The sequence below is a fragment of the Schistocerca americana genome, chromosome X, assembly GCF_021461395.2.
Source record: "Schistocerca americana isolate TAMUIC-IGC-003095 chromosome X, iqSchAmer2.1, whole genome shotgun sequence".
Taxonomy (NCBI): domain Eukaryota; kingdom Metazoa; phylum Arthropoda; class Insecta; order Orthoptera; family Acrididae; genus Schistocerca; species Schistocerca americana.
The window spans coordinates 626,850,215-626,869,530 of record NC_060130.1 but is presented as its reverse complement, the minus strand read 5'-3'; the positions used below and the strand labels follow the sequence as shown (position 1 = coordinate 626,869,530).

At 37.2% G+C, this 19,316-nt stretch overlaps 1 protein-coding gene across 1 annotated transcript in view; it reads left to right on the top strand.

The window, feature by feature from the left end:
- LOC124556642 (putative transcription factor capicua) overlaps positions 1–17,825 on the top strand; it is a 347,411-nt gene extending 329,586 nt beyond the window's left edge. Inside the window, exons 23-24 of the mRNA XM_047130607.1 lie at positions 3,855–4,014; positions 14,060–17,825. Coding sequence (XP_046986563.1) covers positions 3,855–4,014; positions 14,060–14,142 — 243 coding nt within the window. The 3' untranslated portion in view covers positions 14,143–17,825. The remainder of the gene's footprint in view (positions 1–3,854; positions 4,015–14,059) is intronic.
- Positions 17,826–19,316: the final 1,491 nt, after the last annotated feature.

The following is a 19,316-nucleotide window of genomic DNA, read 5'->3' as shown; positions in this document are numbered from 1 at the left end:
GCATAGATACAATTCTCTGTTCCATTCATAACACTTCTCCATTATTTGCCGTAAGCTAAAGATCTGGTCCTGACAACCTCTAAGAGGCCTAAACCCACACTGATTTTCATCCAATTGGTCCTCAACTAATACTCGCACTTTCCTTTCAACAATACCTGAGAAGATTTTACCCACAACGCTGATTAAAGAGATACCTCTGTAGTTGTTACAATCTTTTCTGTTTCCATGTTTAAAGATTGGTGTGATTACCGCTTTTGTCCAGTCTGATGGAACCTGTCCCGACTCCCAGGCCATTTCAATTATCCTGTGTAGCCATTTAAGACCTGACATTCCACTGTATTTGATGAGTTCTGAGTTAATTTCATCCACCCCAGCTGCTTTATTGCACTGCAATCTATTGACCATATTCACCACTTCCTCAAATGTGATCCTATTTCCATCCTCATTCCTATCCCATTGTACATCGAAATCTGAAACATTACTTATCGTATTTTCACCTACATTGAGCAACTCTTCAAAATATTCCCTCCATCTGCCCAAGGAATCCACAGGATTCACAAGCAGTTTCCCTGACCTGTCCAAAATACTTGTCATTTCCTTCTTACCTCCCTTTCGAAGACTGCTAATTACACTCCAGAATGGTTTTCCAGCAGCTTGACCCAAAGTCTCCAACCTGTTTCCAAAGTCTTCCCAAGATTTCTTCTTGGCTGCTGCAATTATCTGTTTGGCTTTGTTTCTTTCTTCAACATAACTTTCTCTGTCTACCTGAGTTCTAGTATGTAGCCATTTTTGATACGCCTTCTTTTTCCTTTTACAGGTTGCCTTGACTGTGTCATTCCACCAAGCTGTTTACTTCATCCTACCTTTACGCACTACTGTTCCAAGACATTCTTTAGCCACTTCTAGTACTGTGTCCCTGTACCTTGTCCATTCCTTTTCCAATGACTGTAATTGACTACATTCAACTAACTGGTACCTTTCTGAGATCATTGTTATGTACTTGTGCCTGATTTCCTTATCCAGAAGTTTCTCCACTCTTATCCTCCTACATATGGACCTGACCTCCTGCACTTTCGGTCTCACAATACCAATTTCGCTGCAGATTAAATAATGATCAGTGTCATCAAAGAATCCCCTGGATACACGTGTGTCCCTCACAGCCTTCCTGAATTCCTGATCTGTTATTATATAGCCAATGACAGATCTGGTTCCCCTGCCTTCCCAAGTATACCGGTGAATGTTCTTATGTTTAAAAAAAAGAGTTTGTGATTACTAAGCCCATACTGGCACAGAAATCCAAGAGTTGTTTCCCGTTCCTGTTGGCCTCCATATCCTCTCCAAATTTACCCATAACCTTTTCATATCCTTCTGTTCGATTTCCAATCCTGGCATTAAAATCACCCATGAGCAGAACACTGTCCTTGTCCTTTACTCTAACAACTACATCACTGAGTGCATCATAAAAACTATCCATCTTATCTTGATCTGTCCCTTCACAATGCAAATATACTGACACAATCCTAATTTTCTTGCTAGACACTGTCAAATCTATCCACATCAGTCGTTCGTTTACATACCTTATTGCAACTACGCTGGGTTCCATTTCTTTCCTGATGTAAAGCCCTACACCCCATTGTGCTATTCCTGCTTTGACTCCTGACAGGTAGACCTTGTATTCTCCCACTTCCTCTTCTTTCTCACACATTACCCGAATGTCACTAACAGCTAAAACATCCAGCCCCATCTTACTTGCAGCCTCTGCCAGCTCTACCTTCTTCCCAGAGTAGCCCCCATTGATATTAATAGCCCCCGTCTCATTACCATTTGTTTGCCGAGTCGTATCTTAGGAGTCCCTGGTTTGTCAGAGGTGGGACTCCGTCACCTCCAAAGGTCCGAGGCATTTTGCTCTGATTGTTGCCAGCATCATATTTAAAGTACCGGGGAAGCAGGTTGCTAGCCTTACTTGCCTTGAGTCCCATTGAGTTTTACTCCTAACGGTTGAGGGACTAACCGGTGGATTTGGTAGTCTTTGCCGTATGAGCACAAAGGTGACCACAACTCAGAATATGTCCGAGATGCTCAGCCTTATTCCAAAGTAACTTGTATCCCGACTGTCGGGACCACTTACTTGGCCACTCATACGTTGCCCGTGGTTCATGAACTAGGACATGACTACAGGAACCCACACCATGAACCACAATAATAAATACTAATAAATACTAATTAACAAATAATTGCTAGTGGTCAATTTGATTTGGCGATCCACAGAACATAAGTCAGCAATGCTAACTACTGTGTCGCAATCTCCGTGCTGCACAGCTTGTGGCAGTATCTCCTGAACTCAGTAATTTCTAAGAAGTAGAATAAGTCCATCCCATAATTAATTTCATCACAGATGAATTTAGCTTTTGATGCCACAGCCCATCCTAGTAAATAAAATCTAAGACAGTTGATCACAGAAACAGCTTTACACTCTTGCTGACAGTTGATAAAACCATTTGCACTAGGAAAGAAAGAATGCTCTATCCAGAGTGCAACACTTTTCCAATGTGTAATGTCCTTCTTGATAGATAGTGTTTCAATTCAAAAACCCAATGCACACTTTTGAAAATGTGTATATTTTGTAGGTATCTCAAAATAATGGCTGACAAAAGTTGCATTCATGTAAGATATGAAATGTAGTAGTATTCTGTATGGTTTTTAATAGAATTCTATTTTCAGAATAGTTATGAAAGTAACCATTTCCCTCATAGTCTTTGCACCAAGCAAGGGGCCACAGATGTAAGAACAGTTTGCTCGCATTTGGCACAAGCAGGGGTCAGTGTCCCATTAGGTTTTCTGCAAGGTCAATTTAAATACTCAATCATCCATTATTTTGCAGACTTGTTCTAGTTTCATTCTCTGGCCATCTAAATTAAGTTTTATTTCTGTAGAATCATAGCAATCAGCTGATTATTTCATTTCTTGCGAGAGTGTGCTGCCATTTCATCCCCTTATTGCTCTGTTGATTTGGTATACACGTGCCCCAAATATCAAGATGAACTATTCCAATTTCTGATATTATTTTTAAGTAGACTGTTTTGGAACTACCATACGTTACAGAGAAGTAATCTTTTGCCAGGCACATACTTCTATATAGACCTAAGATAATGCTCATAATATATGAATGTTGCTAAAAAATTGTTTCTTATGGTGCATTTTAGCTGTTATAATACAGTGTAGTTTTGTAAGATAAATTTAAATTTGAATTGTAGAATTCAGGATGGGAGGAAGGCAGTTCACTTTGTTCGCAAATTTAAAGCCATAAATTCTTTTTTCTTGAATGTTACCTCAGAAATTGGTAGCCATTAAGATAGAAGAAAAGGATAGAAAAGTCTGTCACTGCTAAAAGTGACTTAGATTTATCATGTGTCTTTGTATGATTGTTAATAGAAAATGTTGAAGCTGGACAAATGATGATTTTCATATAGTGCTCTTTCTTCAATAAAATATTAGACAGCTGAACACCAAATGCAAGTGTCATAGTAATGTCCATTGTAGGCAGATCTAATAGTTTGTGAGTTACATATATACAGTTTGTTTAGTGAAGCTACAAGAGAAGGTTGATGTTATGTGCCAATAGGCCAGTGACTTTGCAGGTGACAGAGTGATATGGTCACAGGTACAGGTCATAAAGATGTAATCTGAACAACACTGGTACTTCTTGATTTTTGTAAGAAATTACAATTATTTGGTTGGTTGTCACTACAACAAAAGGTTAGCCATTTAAAATATCGTTAGTGATTGTGCAATGATATCATGAGTTTGTAAAACATTACCACTAACTAATTTAAATTATATTCTTTTCTTTGTAGGCATTACATGCAGATTTATTCCCAAGTAAGTCAAGTTTGCAGTTGAAAATCAGAGAAGTACGTCAGAAGATGATGGCTCAGAGCAGCCAAACTCCAGTGACCCCTGGTAGCATGCCCAGTCCACTAGCATCAAGTACTGATTCGACTTCAACGACTCCAGGTATTATTAATGAGGACCACTCTATTCTAGACATAATTATTGACTTTGTTAGCTACATCAATTTCTTCACACTTTTGAATTTGAGGTCTTCATTTAATATTACATTTCTCTTTGGCATGCTAAAATTTGTTCTCATTTTGTGTAAAAGCTGTCTATAGAAAATATTATGTCCTTACTGTAGCTTTCGTTATGTGGCTGCCTGGTCAGGATTGACAATATATGGACATCCTTAAGGATATGATTGTGTTTTTCAAGGACCATAAGGAATTTATTCAGTGTATAGATTACATGTGGGTTACTAGGGTTGTTTGTAAGGCTATCAGCCTGTGTTAATGGGGCAGGGAGATGATCACTTTAGAAATGTAACTTTACCATTTCAGACCTAAATCTTTACAGTAGTTGTGAAGGAAATACACACTAGCTTTATGATGCAAGAGAAAACTTATGGCATGGGCTGCACATTATGGCAATGCCCGGCAGTCAACATGTGATCTCTCCAACGTTCCTCATTGGCTATACACAGCAAGCACATTACATTACACTAATCGTATTCCATGGATTCCACAGAAAGCGGTCTTATTATGGCAATGCCCGGCAGTCAACATGTGATCTCTCCAACGTTCCCCATTGGCTATACACAGCAAGCACATTACATTACATTAATCGTATTCCATGGATTCCACAGAAAGCGGTCTCGGGGATGTAGAAACAAGTCTGTGACATAATTACCTGTATCACTTCTTAGAGTTCTGCCAAGTCAAAGGGTTTATTAAGTGTGTGACAAATTATAGTTATTGTAATTTTAATGCCTTTTAGCTGATTTGTGTCTAGAGGATGGCCACACATTCGTTGCATTGCCCTGTAAATTATTCTCGTAACTCCTAATAATTATCAGTTGCAGGCAAGGTTACATTCGTGGTGTAAATAATGTTGCCAACACCAGCTAGTTACCATTCAGAAGTAAAAATGTTTATTAAACCTTGGTTTAATATTGCGAGAGAAACGATGACTGGCAGAGTCACTAGCTAGATTGCGAAAGTGCAAAGTTCACAAAGCTATGTGGAGAATCAATTAGTCCATACATGATGCTGCTCAAAGTCATAATCCACAAAACTAGCTGTCGGGACTCTTCTGGGTTTCAGAACTCCTGCAGAAAATCTTACAACTCTGAACATGATGCAACTCAAAGTAAGGGTTAACAAAGCTAACTGTCTAGAACTCTTTTTAGGTTTCTACACTGGTCACTTAAAAATTTCAGTCACGATCGTGACTGACACATCGCTTATCATTCCATCTGTCCATCCTCAGTGATCTCAAAACAAACTGTTCTCAGTCGGTATGGTTGCTACCCTTAAATAGACACAATCTGTACTGAACATCACAAATATACATTGAAATTATTGCTACTACACATGTTACACATGAAATAAAACTAGAAGTTTGCCTACTTTCCCATGGTGGCAGATATTTACTGGAGTCCTTGGTTTTCTCACTATTTACATTTTAATCAGTGAGATGGTTAACTTACCCTTATTTGCTGTTATCTGTCATTAAACATAAATAAGCTTTAAATTTTGCAGATAACTATGGTTGTGTACTGCCTCATACTGCCACTATATTTACTCAATTTGTAATTTATTTACCAGAGAAATACGATTTTTTGCCCTTGGACTCAACAGTCCAACTCATAACTCAGTATAAGTTACAGTAATAAATATTCTGAAATGTTATTTCAGTAGTGCTGTTCAAGCACTATTAACAATGGGTTCTTTAAAACTGGTTAATTTGTAGAGTTAATATGTATATTAAAATCTTACATCTTGTTACCATCAACTCACTGTATGCTTCAGTAAGTGATACTGAGCACAGTGGAGATGCAGGATCCCCACATTGACCGAAAATGTAGAATGTCTGAATCAAAATAGCGTGCCTCTGTATTGTGCGCAGTGACTGTCTCATAACATTCACCATTGCATTCAGATGATCGTCTGAGTGACACCTCGCACTAATTAAACAACACTTTTCTATTTCAGCTATTGACATTTCCATTTCCTACTCATTGCTCCATACTAACCAGGATAACGTTGTCATCATAGCTGAAATACATTTCTTTACAATTCTCTCATTTAATTCCTTGTGCTGCATCTGTCCTTCCTACAACTAGTTTCTGCCAAACCACATATCTTTGTATGTTTTATTGGGTGGATGGCTTCCAGTCATTGATGATCAGTGATATTGTTAAACAGTAATTGGTCTGTCCACTTATTTATGTGCAATACATTACATTTCTTTATGTTAGAGCCAACTGCAGTTCCCCTCACAAAGTGTCATTTCTCTGCAGACCGAATTGCCATTCACTACAGCTTTGTGGTATTGTAACATCCCTGTATACAGCAACATTGTCCAGGAGTAGTCCATGAAATTTCTAAGCTTATCCAATGGGCTGTGAACACCAAGTTAACTCCAACACATCCCTGTGTGTGTCAGGAGCTACTTTGACTTCAACTGACATCTCCCTTTTGAAAATGATGTACTGAGTTATACTTGCTAGGAAATCTTCTGTCCAGTTACATAGTTGGTTCACTGTTCAGTATAGGCAACAGTGTATGGATGTGTGAAACTACTTCAGAAGTTCAAGGAAGTTGTTACGCTGAATATCACTGTTTAGTCCCATGTGAATCCCACAGACAAACCTGCAGAGTTCTATGTCGTAGCAGCTTTCAGAATCCATGTTCTTTTCGATGGAGGTGATTTTTCTCCTACCAAATGATCATAATATATTTTGTTATATCTTTCATTTTCTAAATTTGCTTGTGTGTGCAGTTGGGCCACCTTCGAGTTGCTGTTTATGAAATGTTGCTGAAACCACATGTTTCTGAAAGAGCTAAAAAATCATCACATTGTCACTTAGTTTCATAGCTAACTAGTGTATCCAAATGTCAGACCTCACTTGCACATGGTGCACCCTGCCCTTGACTGATGAGAGTCTGGTGACTGAATGACTCCAGGATAAAGAGTCCAGCACTACAATGCCAGTGGCTCTGCAGGGAGGTGGGTGAGCTAGTAGTGGTTATGGCCCACTCTCCTCCTCGGGGCAGGAAACTTCTCCTAAAGATGGATGAGCCACCTATGGTCAGTGGCATAGAAATCCCCCAACGGCAGACCAAGCATTAAGACAGTAAGTCCAATGTTGACTCGAATGTTGTTGAAGTCAGCAGTGACCAGGAATCCTTCAATCATATTACAACACTTGCTTCTGAACATAGTTCCTAGGTCATCAAGATAGGCGCATTTATTGAAGTGAAGTGCAGCAACGTTCCCACCCTGAAAGAACTCAGGCATAGCAGTCTTCCAACAATATACTGACTTGCTTATAGAAGTCCTGCAACAATCAAGAAGTTCGACAGGGACAGGATTGTGATGTCCGGAAACCTCTAGTTTTAGCTTGGCATGTAGGCAGTATGTGTGCGATCAGTCTTACTTGGGTTGTAGCTGTAGAGAATTCAACTGTTGCATCTACAACTAAGCAGTTCTATTACCTCTTATGGAGAAGGGGCTATAAAAGGTACCCTAAATGTAGTCAGCCACTTTTTATTGGATAGCCACATCCAGTGGCATCACCAAATGGAGTCAAACTAATAAAAAAAATTACATTTTTGCAACATGGAATGTAAGAACACTGACTGATGACCCTGCAAATGAGAGGCCAAAAAGGAGAACAGCTATTGTGGGCAAAGAGTGATGAAGACGTAACACTGACATAGCAGCACTCCAGGAAACTTGTCATGCTGATGAAGGTCAGTTCCGTGAACTAGGTGTGTGATCCACTTTCTTCTGGAAGGAGAAAGCTACTAGAGAGCATTGAATACACAGAGTGGCTTTTGCTATAAAGAATAAGCTTCTCAGGGACATGTAGGAGTTTCTAGCTGGGGGCAATGAACGTCTCATGGCATTAAAATTTGGACTGCATGGGAACCAGCATACCACCATGATCAGCATCTATGCCCCCACTCTACATTCTGAGTATGACATCAAAGAAACACTCTAATTCATTCTAGATGACATCCTATTAAACATCCACTGCCAAGACAAAATAATCTTACTTTGTGATTTTAATGCTAGTGTGGGTAAGGATCACAAACTGTGGAATTGTGTCACTGGGAAGGAGTTGGCAGCAAAAACTCCAGTGGTATTAGACTCCTCCCAAAATGTGCTGAACATGGATTAACGATTACCATCATCATCTTTCATGGAAATAATCACTACAAAACATCACAATAGCATCCTAGATCAAAACAATGGCATCTCATTGACCGCGTAATTGTCAGCAAGAAAAATCTGCACGATATTTTCATCGCTAAAGCATGGCAGGAACCAGTGACTGTTGGACAGATTGCTGACTTATTAGATCTGTCATGCATATTTCAATATCCACCCAGAGGAGGAAACAAATGAAGACTTTTTGTGCATCTTCATATTTTCACAGCACAAACACTGATCCATAAAATTTCGGGCGTGCAGCTGCATAAGTTTGACTTCTTGTTCTAAGTCACTACAAATGAAACTGACTGTGGCTATAAGGAAAGCAGAAGAAGGCACAGAAAGTTTCAAATCCATGGCTTTTCTGCCATATGTGGGAAGCCTATCATCAAAAATAGGATGGATCCTCTGTAAGCACAAAGTGAAATTGATTTTTCGCCTTCCACCAAAGACAACAGCACGTCTGGGTTCCGTTAAAGGTGATTTGGTGCTTCGGAAGCCTGGGGTTTACAAGATTCTCTGTGAATGCGACCATTCATACATCGGGCAGATGACAGGTCTGTCCAGGAGAGATGCAAAGAGCACCGCAGGTACACCCGTCTCTTACAACCTAATAAATCTGCAGTGGCAGTGCAGTGTAAAGACACTGGGCACTCTATGGTGTACGATAACATCGAAATTTTAGCCTTGACTTCATTTTTCTGGGACTCAATAGTGAAGGAAGCAATTGAAATTCGGTTTGCGATGAATTTAATTAATAGAGAGAGAGGCTTCATCTTGGACAAATCATGGAATCCAACAACGTAATAAAATCACAGACGTCACAATGGAGCAGCTCGCAGTGATGCATCGATATCACTGTGTGGATCGACTGTGCAGCCATAGATGGAATTCTGTGCATATGTCATATCTCTTTGCCGCCGATCAACGTCTCTGGCGCCTGGTGTATCTGTGGCCGCATGTGCAGTGGTGCGGTCCACAGGTTTAAAAGGACGAAGCGAGTGCTGGAGTGTCAGTCACCTTAGCTCACTCTGAAGATGGCTGGACGGTATTCAGCCTAAATATTAGAAGAAAAAGTTGAATTTATGCAGCTGCATACCTGAAATGTTATGGATCAAAAGAAGTTTGACTAGTCACAATATGCCTCACAGTATGGGAAACAGCAGCTTCATCAGATACTGTCTAGGGAATGCCATCATGATGTAACACAACTTGGCGACCACTATTCTGGATACCTGCAATGAAACATTAACAATATAATACTGCTTTGATTTTATCAAAGAAGATCAGGAGTAGGAGGAAGAAACATTTTGAAGCCCTTCTGACTCAGGAATCGCACTCATGAAAGAACATATTGGCTCCCCACCAACATTAGATGAAGTGTGCTAATATTATATGAAGCTATGATGAAGAAATTGAAGCATTAATCTCAGAGAAAAGCAAAGTTTTGCAAGCATGGCGAAAGGACATGAACTCCATTGCTAAGAAAGAAGCCGTTTATCTTGCCGAAGCAAAAGTACAAAGAACTATCCATGCAGAGAAGATTGTGTGGTGGATAACAAGTGCTAAAGAATTACAGTATCTTGCAGACGGAGATATGTGACAGCTTTTCCAAGTCACAAAAGCAGTTTATGCACCAACCACCTTGAAATCCATTTTGATCCAGTGACAAGCGTACTCTTCTAAATCGTCAGTGCTCTATCAGGAGTAGGAGGAAGAAACATTTTGAAGACCTTCCGATTCAGGAATGGCACTCATGAAAGAACAAATTGGCTCCCCACCAACATTAGATGAGGTGTGCTAATATTATATGAAGCTAAGTGTGCTATCAATCAAGCAAAACAACACAAGGCCACTCATCCTGATAATTTACCAGTGGATGCTCTCAAAGACGATGGTGATGAACTCATGGTAAAGTTGCAGGTATCTTCTGTGATCTTACAAAAGCATTTAACTCCGTGAATCATGCCTTGCTTATCTACAAATTAGACAAATAGGGGATTAAGGGCATCTCATCATACTTGCACAACAGAAAACACTGGGTGACTGTAATGTGAAATGCAGTGAGCTATTATTCTAAATGGAATACCGTATCACAAAGTCTGCTCAAGGCTCCGTACCTGGGACTAAATGTGGACAATAACTTAACCTGGAATACACATACTGCGTGCCTACCAAATAAACTAAGCAATTTTGCATTTGCAGTGCAGATAATAGCAAATTCTACTGACTTGAGTACACAAAAATAGCATATCATAGTTATTTTGAATTTGTCATAAGGTATGGTATAATTTGTTGGAGAAGTTCAAATAGTGTATCTCGAATACTGAAGCTGCAGAAGAAGATTACCAGATATATGTGTGCTGCACAGCAGACAGAATCTTGTCGCCCAATATTTTGGAAACAGCAAATTGTAACTGTTCTCTCCATTTACATGTATAAAATTATAATCTTCCTACACAGCATACAGCAATTATATGAGGACAATCGTATTAACCACACACATAACATGAGAAATAAAAATAATTTTATGCTACCCATTCTCACCGTCTCCACCCTCTTGTTGCCCAAAGTTGATTTATTAATTTTTGGAGGAAGTCAATAATTTGGGTGACTGGTCACATTTTCACAGCACTTGCCATGCTGAAATAGTGGCACACTGCTGTGAGTGACAGGGACAGTCGAATTTAAATAACCATTTCGGTAAATAATAAAAATACTCATATCTTTTGTTGCTCTTCTTGTTGTGTGTAGATGGTTCGTTATGCATTTGCTTTCTGTGGTTTATCTCTCTCTAGTCATCTATAGGAAGATTGGGTTGCTGTTTCAGTCGCACTTCAAACTTGTACATTCAACAGCCCAAAAGAACAAAGATTTACCTCTAACAACATGTAGCAAAAAAATTTATCATATATTGATCTATTTATGCAAACCAATTTTTGGATCATACATTTCATAAATAAAATACAATTAACTGTCTACCTTTTTTTTGAGAAGCCCATAATCATCACTGTAATTCCATTAAATATTTGTAAATGTTGACATTTAAACTTTTTTGTATAGCTGCGTAGTAGTGGGTTTTTGGTTTCTATGTCTTCGGTGCGGTATCATTCACTTCGTATGATCCAAGATTAGTTAGTACATGTATCTCACCGTAACCAGTTCTACTACACCATGCACCAGTTGAAATTATATGCATGGACTCCACAGTATATGGGGATGACAATATATAACAAGTTAATCGGCAAAAACATATTTGATATGAAGCCAGAATGTCTAAAAACAAGGTTACAGCAGATTCTGTGGGAGAAATGCTACTATTCAGTACAAGAATTCATAGAGGATGAAATGATAACTTGAGCAAGGGGTAATTAAGTGTTAGTCTTTTTATTGTATGTATATATAACAAAATTGTATTATTATTATTATTATTATTATTATTATGCTGTTCGTTAACATCAGCTTTTCTATGTTTATAGTGAAATTTTACCACAATTTTGTTGTTTCTTCTGTACCTGAAACTAATGATTTGGATTATGTATGGTATGAGACTAATAAATCACAATTCACAATAAGACACATACATAAACTGATGCCTCTTGCTTTCAAAAATACTGTGGTGGTCCCATATTTAAGAAAGGAGATGACACAGGCTACAACTACTGCCACGGAATATTGTTCCTGTTTAGTTTGAGAAAGCTAGTTACTCATGTTCTCACATATTGTGCTATGCTCTTGGAGGAGGAACTACCAGAGTATGACTTCAGGCCTTCTAGTGGAACCACAAATACCATGTTCACATCTCGTCAGTTTCAGGAAAAATGCAAGGAACAAAATATACCTCTTTACACTGCCTTTCTTTTCACCTCAATAAGACTTTTTGCTCCAAAAATCATGAAGCATTGTGAAAGATTTTAGCTCTGTGGAGTTTTCAACAGAAATTTATTGCCATCTGGAAACTACACATACATGGCAGCAGCCGTCATTGGTAAAGACTGTGTTGGTGAGCTATTCCATATCCGTACCAGTTTAATTAAAGATGTGTGACTTTCCCCATGTAATTTTCTGTGTATGTTTCCTCTGTGATGCAGTCATTCGAAGATGATCTTCCTCTAAGAATATAGTTAACTTAATGAAGGGATGGGAAATTGTTTAATCTGAACTGTTTAAAAACAAGGACACTTTTAACATTTAATACAGCATTAGTTGAGTTACAGTAAGCTAATGAAGATGAAGATGTATCTCAGTCCGAAGAAGAACTGGTGTTAATCCTGAATACCTTCTCCACAGCATAAAGAAAGACTGGTCTTTAATTGAATACCAACGAAACATAATCCTTCACGAACCAGTTCCTCAGGAAGCACAAAGAAATAGCAGATTCACCATTGGCAGCATGTTTCTTCAAGTAGTCAACACCTTTCATTACCTTTGCAGCATCCTCTCATCCAGTTCAACTGTAGATTTAAAAAATTAATACAGAGTTTAACCATGCTGGAGCAATCTTTGCCAGACTAAGATCTCAAGTATTTGGCAACCATGATGTCAATGCTGCAAGAAAGATCCTTGTACACCATTCACTTGTAATTTTCACTCTAATTTATTGATCAGAATCTTGGGCATGTTACAGGAAGCACCTCAGAAAGCTAGAACAGTATCACCAGTAATGCCTGAGGAGGATTCTGCTTATTACGTGGCAAGATAGATGCACAAATGTCAGTATCCTTGGAGATGACATGCAACCTGTATAGAAGCAGTGGTTTTAAGACACCAGCTACACTGGATAGGGCATGTATCCCGCATTCCCAATAATGACATTCCCAAACAAGTGTTTTATTCTGAATTAACAGTGGGCAGACATTGTGTGGGGGGTCAGAGGAAATGAATTAAGGAGGTTAATCGAAGCTAACATGAAGATGTCGCTTTAATGTTAACAACTGGGAGACCTCAGCCCTCGACATTTAATTCTGTGTATCACTAGCCCATTGTGGGGCACTTCTTTTTGAAGAAAACAGCCAACAAAAGTGGCTGATAAGAGGCAGTGTAAAAAAGAAAAGAAAAACTGAGTCTAAATAGAAGGATAGAAACTGCTTCAACTGAGACAACCTGTTCCCACTGCAGCAGCTTGTGTACCTCTTGCATTGGACCATGCAGTCACCTCCATACTCACAGATGATCGAAGGACGAACTTACTCTACTATGCGTGTTTTTTATGACGACGATGACAGTGGTGGTGATGACGATGATGTATGAGATGTGTTGGATGCAGCTTTCACAACGCTTTGGCAGGTTGACCTTTATAACACATGCTCCAAAGTTGAATGGCAAAAGACTCTTATTACCCCCATGACTCTGATTACACTTTTCTGCTTTACACAGCATAGCATTCACATTTATCTCAAAGGTGTTATATGAAGGAACTGCTTCTGTGATTGTGTGTATTACTTACACTTGTCTGAACGTGCACCCATATTAAGGTTTTTCAGCTACCAAATAACCACTCCTTTTTTTTCTTCTCGTTGGTTTTGCTGTAGAAGATCTAATAAAAATTCATGGGTTCAGTGCACAAATTAACTACAAATAGTATAGTTCGAAAATAATAAAGTGTTTGTGCTTGTATAGTATTTTACCAACTGAGACACCCTTATTTTTATTTACTGTAAAAAATTACTGTATATTCCTCATCCTGTAACAATAAAAGAATTTGTCCATAGTACCATAAGTAAATTAAGGCATTAGTAATGTGATTTTATTTTTTAAACAATACAGAAATGTATTTAACTTACAGGTTCATCAAGTGTACCACATACATCAAGTCTGGTGAGCAGTTCCAGCAGTTCAGTGCCTATTACTGCCTCTTCTAGCAGCTAGCTGTATATATCCTCTTCTGCTGCTGTGGCCAGATTCATTCCATGTTCATGTCATAAAAACACCATGTGATCCATCAAACTTGTATGGCATTGGCAGCAGGTACACGTTATAGGTCACTGAATTTGATTGTATATTTTAATTTTAGCAGAACATGTTCGCAACAAATTTTTTAATTAGAAAAATCTCAGATAGTGCCTGAAAACCTAACAGACTTTTCTTCCACTGCTAATTAGTTTACCTGAGGAAGCATGTTGTAACATTTTAGAACATAGTGTTTGTATTATTAATTGATCAAACACTGATGTATTCTATTTTTTTAAATTCTGTGTAAGTATTACGCAAAGGTTTTGAATCATGATGTGTAATTTGTGGATTTTATTTGTGTATATCAGGCACTTGGCTCAGCTTGAACTGGTATTTTATTTTATCTTTTATTTATGACAATGAAAAGAGTACTATTTAGCATACATTGGCTGAAAAAGTGTGGTCTTTTGCACCAGTAATATATTATTGTAATATATCACATGACATACATGGATACATCTTCTCTATTTCTTGTGACCTTAAGAAATATTTTAACTATGTAATTCAGTTTAGAGTCTGTTTCATATATCCTCATCTGTTTATTTGTGGCACAGTAGGTCTGGCGTAACAACAAAATTTTGGACTTTAATTCAGATTAGTACACTTTTTACTTTCCCATATTTAGGAAACCTGTATTATTTTTATTAAAATCTCATGACTAACATTAGTCATAAAAATATTCCTATAGTTTAATATTTTTGAAACTGTGTAAGAATAAAATGTCATACCTCTCTGCTTCTTCTTCTTCTTCTTCTTCTTCTTCTTCTTCTTCTTTATGCATAAGAAACTTAACATTCATGACTTACTTGTGTACCTTAATATAGCACACTAAAAGATACATTTCATTGTATGAAATTAACTTAAACATTATCAGCCGGCTTCTGTACTTGCACCAGTCAATTTGTGAGTATTGAACCCCACTCCTGCGAAGTGACAGTAACATGATCAACACGTACTTTACTACGTCTACCTCTCCCAGCCTTTCACATACGTACTTTGTTTGAACGGTATTTTAGAGTTTTCAGAAGACTGTGTAGTTCTAGTTGTCATAGTTCAGTATTGTCACATTTTCAGTAAGTAAAGTCATCTATGGACACAAAGAACTCGTGTTCTTGCGCTACCTTGCAGCTTCCTCCTTTTTTCTGACATGAATATAGAAACAGTTATCAAACAATCCATATTGTCAAAATGAAATGTCATTGTGTGTGCTTTTATTCATCTTTATATTGACAGTACAGTACATGTGTGGATGATGCTCAGAATTCCAGATTTTAGTTATAGTATTCTGCACAACAGATTAATACATAAAGTCTATATTGTAGTGTGTATATAAAATGTATCCATCTGTGTCTGTGATGATCATTGTTTTACAGGCTGCAGCTTATACTGGAATTTCAGAGATACATTTTTAATGTATTGTGCTTAAGATTACAAAACAAAGAATATTATTATAATTTTCACTGTGAACAATGCATTTGTGATATCATCATCTTCATTAATATAAGTTGTCATTATTTTATCTCACATTTAGAAAACAAAGTTATATTTTGCAGGTGAATTTCTGATGTTTTATTTTAGTTATCCACCATTTTTCCATCCATCTCTTTTGGGCATGTTCAGTCAAGAGCCTCATTTAAATTCTTAGTATATTTTATTTTTATGCTAAATCTGTCATTGTTAGCTAGTCTTCTGTGATCACTGTCCTCAATGTGTGATATTCAAATAAAAAAATATATGCAGGAGATGCCTGTAGGAGGTGATGGAATTTAAGACAGCAATTAATTAAAATGTATTATAAGTTCAATGTGATCTATAGCATCTTATTAATTGAAGTACTCCAAACTTTAATACACAGGTGATAATTGTGGAGAACTATTTATAAAGTGTGAAAATGTGTTATTAGTAAGTGACTGCTGTCAAGTGTTTTTACTGTGTGCCATTGGCCTGCTGTAAGAGCTTAGCTTCTGGCACACAGAAGCCCTTTCTAATTTATTTTTTGTACTAGTATTATGATGTCATGTCTGGGCAAATGTCACATTATATTGCACAATATTAATGTTATGATCTCAGTTACCTGTTAATTTTTTTTAATCCCTTTTTTGTTGATGTATTAGTTATGTAGATTTGTTACTGTGTGACATCAATAATGTGTTTCTGTTGGTAGTTTCATGTACTTCATCTGCAGCTGTATTTATTTAACAATATGTTGTTGGCATATACTGTCAGTATCAATGTAAATTCTATCAAACAACACTTTTTATGGTGTTTATTCATCATAATTCAACAAATTTTTGGTACCAGTATATCTTTTGTCTGCAGATTTTATCAGTTATGGTAAATGCAACAGATACCAGTGTTTCCATTGCTAATCTGAAATATTGCAGTGGTTTATATATTTAATTGTGTAATACACAATATTACCCAAAGCAATACCAGAAAGACTAGACACAATGATTATAAAATCATGTCTGTGCTTCTCTACTGCCAAAATAATTTGTGAATAAATCTTATGTGTTTTGTCCTTTCACATGTGATTATTGTGGATTTTGAATATACCAGTCTTAATATTGAATGTTTTTAGAGTAAATCTGTCATAATGTTAATTGTCATTTATTCATTTTAATCTGGGTGTTGGGTGTAGCTAAAGTAAAATTTTGTACAAAGAAATTGTGATTATTAGTGCTATCTCTAGATGTTACCAATTTCTCTTACCTTTTACTGGAGTGTTTTGTTCCCGTCCTCAGAAATGAAGCGAGATATTAAATTTTGAAATTTGTCATGCGAGGGCTATTTGAACATTTGTTTTGTATTTTCACAGAATGCTGTCATGTTTTCTATATTGTTTTTAATTGTACACCAAGACAGAGTAAATTTTGGTGTAGTTAGAGCAACTTTGAATTTCTGTAGGTGCTACTGTTACATTGTATTTTATGGTAATGAATCATTCTTACAGGCAACCACATCCCTGTAATAGAGTAGTGAAGGATCTTTTATATTCAATATATTTACATTGTTACAAATACTTATATAAATATTATATAAATATATATATATATATATACACACACACACACGTGCAGTGAAATGTCTATATCTATATATATTGTCATAAACTTTATTGTTTTTGAAAGCGAATTGTTTGAGTGCATATTTGTTGTTGTAGGCTGCATACATGCAAAAGCTGTCTACATTGTATTAGTTGTATTAAAAATGTTATAGATCAGAAACAGTGTGTATAAAATTGAAATATTGTTAGATGATAGTCATTTTTCTTGTTTTCTAATATAATTTGCTGGGAAACAAGTAGGTTACTGTCATGCAGTAATATAGTCATCAGCAATGAGATTCTACCATTTTGTATTTTTATTTGGTTGATTTTACCTTATACAGTGTAATTAAAATCCAATTCTCTGTATTTGGTGATGGCCAACTTAAGGATAGGCACTATGTTCTCATGTTTATTTTTACACTTACAACCTAAGGATGGGCTAGATATTTGCATTTGCACCGGAACATACTTGCTTGAATTCTGAAGACTGATAAAATACAAAAAATAACATTAACTTGAGAAAATCAATAAATTATTACTGTGATACGTATTTAGAGCATTTATCTTACAAATGTGTTGTTACCTTGAAAAATTGTTTGTCTCTTTATTATCTTAATTTTGTGTCTTTGCTTTTTGTGTCTAACTATCTTCTGTTGGACACATCGACACCAAAATAATGTGGGTCAACATGAGCGATTATGAGGATCTGTGGCAAACTCATGAACAGTATATCAAATGGAAAAGCAGTTGAAAATGATGTGAAGAAAGACAGTTATTGTAATTCAGCTCTCAAACTTGCATTATACATAAAAATATAACCATATCTTTATCATTTTATCTTTATTGCCTTATCAGCATTGCAACTCACTTAATGAGAGGTGATCAGTGTTAGTGTCTGTAGGAACAATGTGGAAGATTTTGGGAAAAAGGGCTGGTTCTCACAGGGGTAAATGATTGCTGTGGTATTGACACAAGTCAGAGGTGAGAAACTAGTGAGAAAAAAAACAGAGTTTGGGGGGAGGGGGTTCTAGATGAACTAAAAAAGAAAAATTTATATACTGGGTACAAAGACGGGGCTGGTGGAGTTAAACTGGGACTATTAGTGTGATTAAAGCCAAGGATATTATAGGTATTATATATTATTTTAGGGGCATGGTGGCCACTTCTGCAAGTAAGAGAAATTGCAGTTGGATGAGATAAAAGGAGGGAGAGCCACATGATATGGGCTGCAAACCTGCTTATGACATTTTGAAAACACCCCCGCTCTCCAACACAAGTGTCCTTCCTCTAGTTTTTCTCTTCCTCCATCTCCTGCTGTCATCACTAGTTTCAATCATTATGCTGTTTTTAATCCCTATTTTGTATTTTTGTTTCCTTACCTCACATTCCCCCTTAGATCCTTTTCCCAGTCTGGACCGTTTACCATGTGACTCCTTTCCCTGTGTCTTTTGCATACTCCTCAAAAGAGAGATTTCAGATAAATGCAAGTTTAAGAGATGAGTTACAGAGATTGCCTGTCTCTTCTCCTTTACGTGGGATGCGGTACTCTTTCATGATAACTTTTGTAACTTAATATTTTGTCATTATAGTTGAGCTGGAATTTGTATTTCGTGGATATAATGATTAGTTAGAGCAGTGACATCTTAACATACAGCATACACTAAGACAGGCCCAAGGGCAGATGTTACTGCTTTTTGAAATATTGTACACTGCAGTTTGATTGGAAAAGAATGGGTCGTGGGATTGTGTGGCTGGGAGGGGGGGGGGGGGGGGGGGGGCGAATGAAGGAAGATCTGTGAAACAAATCGAAGCAGGTTGTGTGTGTTGGGGGTATCCTCTCAGACGCATGACAAATTCATAATACAGTGTTGATGCATATATTATTGTGTGCCACTGGTTCACAGACACTTCTGCCTAAAATAACTTAACAGTCTGCAGAAAATTTCTGTCGGTAATCTCTTCTCAAAACGGAATGATTAAAATGCCAAGTTCAGCTTATTATGTTCAGAAAATATTAACTGAAGTGTATATCCCATAAAGC